The sequence below is a fragment of the Nycticebus coucang genome, chromosome 14, assembly GCF_027406575.1.
Source record: "Nycticebus coucang isolate mNycCou1 chromosome 14, mNycCou1.pri, whole genome shotgun sequence".
In the NCBI taxonomy this organism is placed as follows: Eukaryota; Metazoa; Chordata; class Mammalia; order Primates; family Lorisidae; genus Nycticebus; species Nycticebus coucang.
The window spans coordinates 19,437,458-19,448,532 of NC_069793.1; the positions used below are offsets into that span (position 1 = coordinate 19,437,458).

At 53.6% G+C, this 11,075-nt stretch overlaps 1 protein-coding gene across 1 annotated transcript in view; it reads right to left on the reverse strand.

The window, feature by feature from the left end:
• Nucleotides 1-7,996, reverse strand: part of DGKZ (diacylglycerol kinase zeta) — a 47,258-nt gene extending 39,262 nt beyond the window's left edge. The window contains exon 1 of the mRNA XM_053560055.1: nt 7,745-7,996. Within this exon, the coding sequence (XP_053416030.1) occupies nt 7,745-7,950 (206 nt within the window). The 5' untranslated portion in view covers nt 7,951-7,996. The remainder of the gene's footprint in view (nt 1-7,744) is intronic.
• Nucleotides 7,997-11,075: the final 3,079 nt, after the last annotated feature.

The following is an 11,075-nucleotide window of genomic DNA, read 5'->3' on the forward strand; positions in this document are numbered from 1 at the left end:
GTAGCTGGGACTACAGGCGCCCGCCACAACGCCCGGCTATTTTTTTGTTGCAGTTTGGCCGGGGCTGGGTTTGAACCCGCCACCCTTGGCATATGGGGCCGGCGCCCTACTCACTGAGCCACAGGTGCCGCCCTCCTTACAAGATTCTTGAACCCCACGGAGCTCCTTGCTCAGTGCAGGGTACACGAGTCTATGCTCTGTGACTTCCTATGGAAGTCAAATTGGGTAGAATATAGGTGTTCAAAAAGCTAAGCAGGGAGAGAACTGCCTTCTTGTTTGCATAAATGACTGTGGTGAGACATGGAAGATTTTTAAAGTCTACACTTCTCCCTAGAAACTGTGCCAGTGAGCCCAGCACCTGATGAAGCCCTTGGAACAATGCAGAGCCAGAGGTTACCTGCTGACTGCTGGCCCCTACCACAGAGGAGACAGATGTACCTGAATTGGGCTGCAGGTACTGCTGGCTAGTAGCAGATGGCCATTTATTAGGTGCCTTCTGGGCAGCCTCATTAAAATCATGAGCAGGAGAAAATCTGGAAAAGGGGCTTGAGACCCTCGCCCACTGGGGCAAGAAAGCTGCAGGTACAGCTTTGGCAGTTCAGCAGTCACTGGTGGTCCTTTAAACCACCATCTCTCCTGGAAGCTATTCTTTGGTACTTCCCAGGTTCTCAGGCTGGAGGCGAAAGAGGAGCCTAGGTGTCTCTCCTCTACTTTGGGTCTGGATCTGCACTAAGGGGCTTGCTTCTGTTTCCAGCCTATACTACACCAGACCCTCAGGGCTGGGTCAGCAGTCCTCTTGCCCTCCAATCTGCAGTCCTCTTGCCCTCCAATCTGCAGGGTCGTAAGCCTTGATTGCATAACCACTTTTCAGCCCCTTACCACCTGTCCTAGTACCTCACCTGGGGCTGTGTGCACTTAGCACAGAGCCAAAAGGAACAATCCACAGGGACAAAAGTCTAGGGCCAGGCGTCCTCAAACTTTCTAAACAGGGGGCCAATTCACTGTTCCTCAGACCGCTGGAGGGCTGGACTATAGTTTAAAAAGAAAAAAAACCCAGGGCGGCGCCTGTGGCTCAGTGAGTAGGGCGCCGGCCCCATATGCCGAGGGTGGCGGGTTCAAACCCAGCCCCAGCCAAAACTGCAATAAAAAAAAAAAAAAAATAGCCGGGTGTTGTGGCGGGCGCCTGTAGTTCCAGCTGCTCAGGAGGCTGAGGCAAGAGAATCACGTAAGCCCAAGAGTAGAGGTTGCTGTGAGCCGTGTGACGCCACGGCACTCTACCCGAGGGCCGTACAGTGAGACTGTGTCTACAAAAAAAAAACAAACAAACCTATGAACAAATTCCTATGCACACTGCACATATCTTATTTTGAAGTAAAAAAACAAAAAGGGAACAAATACAATCACACTGCCTCATGTGCCTCATATGGCCCGCGGGCCGCAGTTTGAGGACCCCTGGTCTAGGCCCTTGAGCTTGACAGAGTGAAAAGGGCTTTGGAGTAGAGCACATATGAGTCCAGATCCTGGCTGTAGTGTGACTGGCTTCTGTGACTTTAACAAATTGCTTAGCTTCTCTGAAGCTTAGCTGCCCACTGGCCCTAAAAGCCCCTCTCGCTCTGCTCACTCTGATTAGCCTTTCTTCCTCAAGCATCTATAGGCTGAGAGCCCTGGTCAAGTGCAGCGGGGCCCAGCAGAAGCCTAGAGTCTAGCTGCAATTCCTTCCTCGTCCTCTTTGTATGTCATTAAGAGGTTTTCCTTATAGCTGGGCACCCATAGCTCAGTGTTTAGGGCACAGGCCTCATGCTCTGGGGCTGGTGACTTTGATTCCAACCTGGGCCTGCTAAACAAACAAACAAAAAAAGCCGAGTGTTGTGGTGAGTGCCTGAAGTCCCAGCTACTAGGGAGGCTGAGTCAAGAGAATTGCTTGAATCCAAGAGTTTGAGGTTGCTGTGAGCTATGACACCATGGCACTCTACCGATGGTGACAAAGTGAGACTCTCTCTCAACGAAAACAACAACAAAATAAGTTTTCCTTAGCCTGTACTATAACCCTTGTCCTTGGAACCTGGACCCTTTGGGGACCTTTCTGAACATTCTGCTCTGAGCATGCACCAACTGAAGCAAAAATGAGATTCCAACCTAGGCTTCCTGATGCTGGCCCACAAGCCACCATCTCAGCAGACACCATGGAACTTCTCAAATGCCATCGCCTAAACTGGCCCTCCTAGATCCCCTCTGAAATGCCCAAACGTCCTGTGCCCCTCTGGTGTGGGGTTGAACTGCTGGGGCATACCCCAAACTCCTTATGCCAAAGTGGAGCCAGCTAAGACCCTCCCTGCGATCCTAATCCCCACATGTTGGCCTTTAGGACGAGCCTGGGACCACCTCGGGGCACTGCTCTCCCTGCCCTTTGACTCACTGGTCAGTGTGAACCTCAGGTTCCCCGGAGGAGGAAGGAATTCCAGCCTGGGCCTAGGCCTGGACCCCGCCCTTCCGAAAGGAAGGAGAATGGATAGACCCAAGGCTTCTGGCTTCCTCTGGCAATGGTCCCCTCCCCCTGCTCCTGCTCAGCTCTCTGCCCCCGGTTTTTGCATTTTTAATTCAGGACAGAATGTGATCTCTTGCAGCTCCTTGCTTTATCCTGTTGCTATTTAAATTACAAATCGGCCCCATCTCCCTGTCACTCTTGGGTTATTTTTAGCTTCTGGTAAATAGCAGCAGAGAGAGTTGGATCAGGTGCCCCTCCCTCAAGGAGCTGTGTACCCACAGCCGTAGCCATGTGCCACAGCAGGGGGCTCCCTTCTCTGCCAGTTGGCACCCACAGTCCCTGCCAGCCAGCCGCTCTGTGGAGGTGGAGGGGGCAGGGCAGGACAGCATGCTGAGACCTGTGCACAGGCCCTTACTGTTGGTCCTTGTTAAGCTTCGCCATCCCCAGGTCTTACCACCTTCTGTTGTCCAGGGCCAGTCTCCCTCAGGACGCCCATGAGGAGATCCAGCTGCACTGGACGAAAGACCTCACTTGTGTTTCACCTCTGCTTTGAGTCAGGAACTCTGCATCTCTCTTCTTGCATCTTCCTAGCCAAGCTCATGAGTAGTAGTATTGTGGTTCCCATTTTCCAGAGGAGGAAACAGGGTCAGAGGTGAAGAGTGACTTGCCCAAGGGGCAGGGCTGTAATTCAAACCCAGGTCTCTATGTCCCAGAAGCCTGTGTGGACTTTTTTGGCACTCCCTCTCTTGGTGGGATGCATGTGCCACTGTGCCCCAGGCCTAGGTCCATTTCCAATGCCCTCCATCTGCTACATGTGCTCATCCTGTCTCTGTCTACTGGACTGGTCCATGGGCCATATCTGCTCCTTATTTTTGGGAACCCAGGAGTTATATTTATAAATGGTTAGGGAAAAGTGAGAGACTAAGATTTCGTGACAGTGGAAATTACATGACATGTAGTTCAGTGTCTATAAATAAAGTTTTACTGGAACCCTAGCACACTCATTCATTTACACATCACCTGTGACTGCCTTTGTCCTGCAACAGTAGAGTGAGTAGCTAGCTGTGCTACTTTTATCCAGGGAATGTCCCATATGTCCACCTCAGGCAGTGCTCAGCCCAGGGCCAGGAAGCCCCCTGCTGGTCACACCCCAGCACTTCATCTCACATTTGACCCCTTTTATTCCTGCACTGCCCCTTTCCCTCTTGCCCTAGGCTTCTTCACAGGTAAAACCAGTTGTTTTCAAACCTGCTCAACTATCACAATTACCCAGGACAAGTCTTTAAAGTTGAGATGGCCAGGCCCAACTGCAGACTACCTGCAGCAGGATCCATTTAATTGAATGCATAGACGTATTTATTTATTTTGCAGTTTTTGGCTGGGGCTGGGTTTGAACCCACCACCTCCGGCATATGGGGTCGGTGCTCCACTCCTTTGAGCTACAGGTGCCGCACATATTTATTTATTTTTATTTATTTTTCTTTTTTGAGACAAGAGTCTTACTTTGTTGCCCTCAGTAGAGTGCAGTTGCATCATAGCTCACAGCAACTTCAAACTCTTGGGCTCAAGCAATCCTCTTGACTCAGCCTCCCAAGTAGCTGGGACTACAGACGCCCGCCACAACACCCAGCTAGTTTTTAGAGCCTGGCTAGTCTTTTTTTTTTTTTTTTTGCAGTTTCTGGCTGGGCTGGGTTTGAACCCGCCACCTCTGGCATATGGGCTGGTGTCCTACCCCTTTGAGCCATAGGCGCCGCCCAGAGCCTGGCTAGTTTTTAGAGATGGGATCTTACTCTGACTCAGGCTGGTCTTAAACTCCTGAGCTCAGGCAATCACCTACCTCAGCCTCCCAGAGTGCTAGGATTACAGGCATGAGCCACTGCACACGGCCTATGTCGTATTTATTTTTGAGACAGAGTCTCACTCTGTTGCTTAAGCTAGAGTACCATGGCATCCCAGTTTAGCTCACAGCAACGTCAAACTCCTAGGCTCAAGCAATCCTCCTGCCTCAGCCTCCCAAGTAGCTAGGACAACAGATGTGTCAATGGCCGCTACTTTTTCTATTTTTAGTGAAGGCGGGATCTCATTCTTGCTCAGGCTGGTTTTGAAATCCTGGGATTTCAAGGGATCTTCAGCCTCAGCCTCTCAGAGTGCTAGGATTACAGGCATGAGCCACCACATTGAGCCTTAGGAATCCATTTTATGAGATTCTCCAGTGAACTGGTTTGGGAACCAATGGCTTAGTGCCAGGGGTTTAAGTTCTGCATCTTCAAACTGGCCCCTCCTTACAAATCAAACCCAGAATCCCTCATATCCCTCTGGCTTTTCCTTAGCTGAACTGAAACCTCTCCCAGGTGGTCTCCTGATCCTAACTCTGATTGTTTAATTGGGAATTACTTTTCCTTCCCCCCAGAGGCAGATGCAAGATGTTAGGAACTGAAGCCCTGCCCTTTTTTCGCTTAGTGGAAACCAGGTTCCATTCGCACGAAGCAAGGGACCACCCTACTTAAGTTCTTCCCTTGTCTATTTTCCTGCCTTCTTCCCCCAACCCCCAGGGGTCTGTTGGCACAGACCTGCCATCTCTTCATCCACCTAAAGCAGCTGCCAGGGCTGCTTCCAGCCTGTGCTGGCACCGGAAGGCAGAGGATAAACCCTCACGCACTGGTAAAAGCATCTCCTGTCCTGCTGAAAGCCCCCGTCCTCACTTGCGTCAGAAGCAGCCCAGCCTCAAGCCTGCTTCCGCTTCCACCCCTCGCCCTCAGATTGTTTTGCCCCCGCATTTCTGTCTAAAAGCCTTTTCTCTCTGTGAAGGGCTTTCAGCTGCTTTTCTTAGCAACTCCTCTCAGCAGGGTGGGAGGTTTATCTTTGAGCCAGAGCTGGGAGAAACTGTGGCATGTGGAGAAAAAGAGCTGTTGCCTGGGCCTGAGCTCCCGCCAGCCCCTACCCCCAGGCCTGTGCTAGCAAGAGTAGCACTGGTCATCAGGCCACTCACGACTGCAGCCGCAAGGGAAGGAGGAGCTGGAAAGCACAGCTTGTTCCTCCGGGGTCCCCAGGGCCTAGAAGGGTTGCTGCCTCTTTCCCAGGGCCTCTCTGTCCTCTACCCAGGGGGCTTTTCTTGCCTGGATGCCTTGTCCAGTCTGGGCTCCTGACCTGACCACAAGGTGGGAGGAGGTGCCCTGCCCAATCTGTCCCAGGGTGATTGCTGGAGTCCATCCTTGTGCTGTCTTCTGCAGTCCTCACACAGGTAACCGGGGAGCCTCTTGTTCCCTTCATAGCCAGAGAGGAGCTACAGCTTGGTTACCTGGCATGCCTGGAAACTAGTGGCCCCAAGTTTGGGCTGTGGAGGGGCCTCCATTCTGGAACCAGCCTGGGGGGATCCTAGCCCTTGCAGGTGTGTATAGAGCATTTTTCATCCTATCCCTTTAATTATTCTTTGTTCCCTGCCCTCTAAGCCTCTACCCTGCTCTGGCCTTCTTTCCAATTCCAAATGTGATTTATCCTGACCCACAGCAGAGGCAAAGCTTGGGATTATTCTCTTAAGTTACAGGTGAAGAACTGAGCCCAGTGAGCAATTTTGTCCAGCTCAAGGACATACAGTAAGTCACCGGCAGAAGTGAGACTACCAGGTCTTCTGACTCCTGGGCCAATATTTCTTCTACATTTTCTGTCCTGTTCTCTCTCAGTCCCTCTGCACTACCTCCTCCCCCAGGGGGACTTTCAGGGGCTCCTCTATCTGCAGTCAGAGGCATGGGATGGATGACACACTCCTCTCAGCATGGTGCTCTGGAAGAGCCTGGTAATGGATACAATGTACCGTGATTCCTTACTTCATTCCTTGAATGAATGGGGGGGAGGTTTCCTCCAGAGAGTGAAGGCAAGGCCCAAGGGAGCCTACCTGCTTCCCATTTACTCTGAGTGTCTCACTTTAGGATGAGCGAAAAGTCTCCTCCCTGTCTCCATCCTCCCCCAGGTACAGCAGGCCCAATGGCTTCATAGCCATTAAGAATATGGGGGCCCTTTAAGTTCCCAGGGCTGGATGTTTTATGAAATGTCTTCCCAGAAGCTCCAGGGGGAGCAGGGGCAGCCTCAGACACACCCCAAGTTCCCTGTGGTTGTAAGTAGAGAGGAAACTTGTTCTCTCTAGCCAGGCTGATAGCTTTAAGGACTTAGGATCCTCCAGTATCCCTTCTGGACTCTCCAAAGGAGGTCACTCTGGACCAGGTGCTTCAGAGGGGCAACAAGTCTATGTTCAGGGTGTGGTCTGGGAAAGGAAGAGGAAGGTAAAGTCTGAGCTTAGCTACCCCAGCCCCACCTCTATCCCCTCCTCAGCTCCACCCACTGTGCAACTTACCCACCCTATTCTGAGGGGCAGTCCTCCCTCATAAATATCCCACAGCCAACTCACAAAAGTGACCTCTAGGTCCCCTTCAGCTGGTTCCTCCAGGCCAGCAGTTCTCAATCTGTGGGTCATGACCCATAGGAACTGAATTAAAGGGTCGCGGCATTAGGAAGGTTGAGAACCACTGCTTTAGGCAGAGGTGGCAAGACAAGGGAGCCTAGGAATCTTACACTGGCAGGAGAGGGTTTAATCAAGATGATGTTGGGTGGGGGCGGGGAGATTCCCTCTGCCACACAAGTTGCCAGTGAGGGCCTGCTGTGGCACAGGGGTTCAGGAGGGGATTCCCTTCCTTCTCTCTCTGCAGCAGGAAGCATCTCGCTCACCCCCACAAGGCAGTGCTTAGCACAGGGTCAACGCACAGGAAAACTTGGGGAAGACCTGTTGAATGAATTGGGGAGAGGTTTCCTCTTTCCCTAGAAGGACCAGGGGGGCAGCTCCTGGCTCTCCCCAGCAGATACAGGTTTGTAAGAACCATGTCTTGGCTATTTGTCTTCTTGGGGCCTAGTACAGAGCCTGGCACACAGTCGACACTCAGTTCCATATTGAATGACTAGGGCTTTCACCATTCATGTAGGGAAGGAGTCCCAGAGGCATCCTTCCCCTGTACACGTAAAAGGCAGAGACCCTTTTTTTTTTTTTTTTTTTGGTTTTTGGCCGGGGCTGGGTTTGAACCCGCCACCTCCGGCATATGGGACCGGCGCCCTACTCCTTGAGCCACAGGCGCCGCCCAGGCAGAGACCCTTTGATAGTCATTTCTGAAACCGGGCCCCTAGGGCTGTGCCAGGCGGGCAGCAGGTACTCAATGCTGACCACAAAGAGAGTGGTCCTAAGCGCTGCGCTCCCCTCGCCCACATCCTCCTTACCTGTAAGACACCTGCTTTTGCAGGTTCATCTGGTGGAATCGCTCCTCCACTGGGGGCGCGGCGGCCATGCCCCGGGGGCCCTCGGGCCAGGACTGCGAGACCTCGGCCTCCTCCCCACGCCGGCAGCGCCGCCGCACCACCTCTTCCTCTGTTGCGCGGCCAACCCGGTCCCCGCGCAGCCCTCCGCCGCCCGACCCCTCGGCCATCCTTCCGCAGCCTTCTTCCCGCGGCTCCTGCGGCCTTCCCGGACTCCCAGCTGAAGTTCAGAGTCTCTGTCCGCCTGGGCCCGGGCGCGAGGCGGGAGGAGGGAAGCGCAGGGTCCCGCACGTCCCTCGCGACGCCGGTGCTCAGACGACCGTAGCTGAGAGATGCTGAGCTATGCGTCTAGGATCCTCCTGAGCCCCTGGGGGCGGGGGCCCCTGGCGAGGGTCGGGGTGCTGCGTCGTGCGTACTGGGATGCCCCCCGGACGGCTGGAGCAGGTCCCGCAGCAGAGCCGGAGCCCGTGCGGCCAGTGTGCTCCTGCAGCCGCTGCCGCTACCGCTACCGCGCACCGAGTGTCACCTTAGCGACACTCGCCTACCGGTGGGGCCCAGGAGGAGGGTGCCGCCCCGCCCAGCCACCTTGGCTAGGACACCGAGAGAGTACTCCCGGCCCAGCCCGCTCCGAACAGGAACCTTGCTCCGAGGGCGAGGCCTGCGGTGTGGGGCACTGCTTCTGGCCACCTCTGCACCTTCGCCCGCGTACGGGTGCCCGGCTGCTCTGCAGCTGCCAATCATCACCCGCCCGTCACTCAGACGCAGAAAGTCGGTCCCCATGCCCCCCCTCCCTGGCTTGGTCCCTCTCTTTCCGGCTTTGGCATTTGCTGCAGCGGCTGCAGGTGCAGGGGGGTGGTGGTGGCAGGAGCGGTGACAGGAGCCGGCTTTTTAACCCTGTCGGCGCCGCGGGAATTTTAGAGACACAAATGATTTGGGGGAAGGGGCACGGGAAGGAAACTTACCCAGGGATGCCTTGAATTTGGAGGTGAACTGGATGGCAGAGCCAGAGCTCTTCTGGCCCATGCCTGGAGAAGGTCTCAGGTGGGGGGGGGGGGCGCAGGGTGGACAGCCTCCCAACCCTGGACCGCCTCAAGGCTAGGAGGCCTTCAGTGACCTGAATCTCTGAGGCTTCAGGGTCAAGATCTCTCAGAAGATTTAATCAGCCTCCCGGGTCAGGGGAAATGCCAGCTCCAAATGGTCTCCTTGGGGTCCATATTCGATTCCCCCCACCAAATTCCACGGTCCCTCTTTGTACAACCTTCTCTTGTCCTTGGGATGTTCATCAGCTGAACCTAGATCTGCACTACGGTGGGATCTTGGTTTCCTCTCAGAGCTTATGCCCCCTGTTCACTGCCCCGTCTTATCTTTCCCACTGGCCCCTTTGACCACAGCATCTACCCTATAGCTTTGGTGTTTAATGGTTCCGCCTGCCTGTACCTTAGCCTGGCATTTTAGGTCTGCCTTGACCTTGCCACCTGCCATGGTCCAGTCCTATCCATTTCCTTCTACCCAGCTGTGCTCCTTATCCTGGGAAGTGGCATCAGGCCTGTCCAGTGTGGTTCAGCTTGTCCTCTCTATCTGAAATCGCCTTCTTCTGTATTTCAAATTCTGAGGCTCCACTGAAAAGCCCCTTTCTTTTCCAGGAAGTCTTCCTGGATGGCTCCAGCTAAAAGGCTCTCCTTCCTCCCAGACCCTGTTGCTCTCTGTCCTAGATGTCTAGTTTAGTCTGTGTCTTATTCTTCACTGAAGCTGTGACTGTGAGCACAGAAGGTAGGAGGGGCCAGGCTCACAGAGGTGTAGAAGGGCTACAAGGAGGATAGCTGTGCCACTGGCCGCCCGTCCGGCTCCCCGCAGGCCTACAAGTGGCTGTCCTGCTATGAGCTTCTTCTCAGGTTGTTCCCTTTACCTGGAGTATGTCCCCATCTCTGTCCTGCCTATGGAAGGTCTGCCCCTCCTTCAGGGTCCATCTCAAGTGCCACCTCCCCGATAAGCCCCTTCCTGAAATTCAGTATAGATAATCTCTTCCTCCTCCAGCCCTGTAACAATTTCCTGGGCCTCTTTATGGGCACTCCCCTTTATACTTTAACAATAACTAACATCTCATTTGATCGTCACTGCAGCCCTGGATGGTAGATATATTATTACTTCCTCCACATTACAGATGTCATTCAAATGATTTATTTTGCTCACGATGGGTCTTTCCCTTGGGTCTTTCCAAGGCAGTGAGTGATGGGGCCAGGATTTTTTTTTTTTTTTTTTTTTGGTAGAGACAGAGTCTCACTTTATGACCCTCGGTAGAGTGCCGTGGCCTCACACAGCTCACAGCAACCTCCAACTCCTGGGTTTAAGCAATTCTCTTGCCTCAGCCTCCCGAGTAGCTGGGACTACAGGCACCCGCCACAACGCCCGGTTATTTTTTGGTTGCAGTTTGGCCAGGGCCGGGTTTGAACCCGCCACCCTGGGTATATGGGGCCGCGCCTTACGGACTGAGCCACAGGCGCCGCCCGGGGCCAGGATTTAAATCCAGGGCTTCTGGCCCCAGAACTCATGCCCTTTCCCCCTGCACCGAGCTGCCTACTGCACTTTGCAGCCTCACTTCTCTCTAATCTGTAAGCTCCCAGAGGGCAGGGACCAGTCTGCCTCAGTTCTGCAGTTCCATCTCTCCCTGGGTTGAGCAGTCCTATTGGATGATTGAAATTGCTGTAAACTTGTCCATGGGGGAGTTTCTTTCCTGGAGTCAAGTTCTAGAGAAATCCAGGTGACAGAGGGGATGGGGGAGACACTTGGGACACCCCGCCACAACCTTCCCACCCTGCTGCCCTTGGGATTGCCTTTCCAGGACTCTTGGCTCCTATTTCTAAGCACCTGGCCGACAGCAGCTTCCTCCACTATGAATTATGGTAGTTCTGGCTGGGTTTGACCTTCCCTCACCAGCTGCTTAGCTGCTGGGTTTTCAGGTTGGTTTTTTGTTAAGCTCTTCCCTGCTGGGCTCTCCCTACTCAATCCTTTTTAAAATGAAGCTTTTCTCTGTCCTCATCTGCCCCTCCACATACACTTAGGACCAGCTGCTGAGTGCATTATCTTTTAGCTGTGGCTCTGCCCTCTTCCCAAGAAGAAGGGAAAAGTGTAGGCTTCCTCCCCTGACCAGCCTGGCCACTGTCTACTGTCTCTGCCAGATGCAGGTCACTCCTCTGAACATCTCCAGCCCTTTCATTATCTCTGTACTCAGAAAATAATTGCTAATGTCTTTGGGGTGCTTACTGCCTAACTGACCTTGTGTAAAGATCTTTATGTG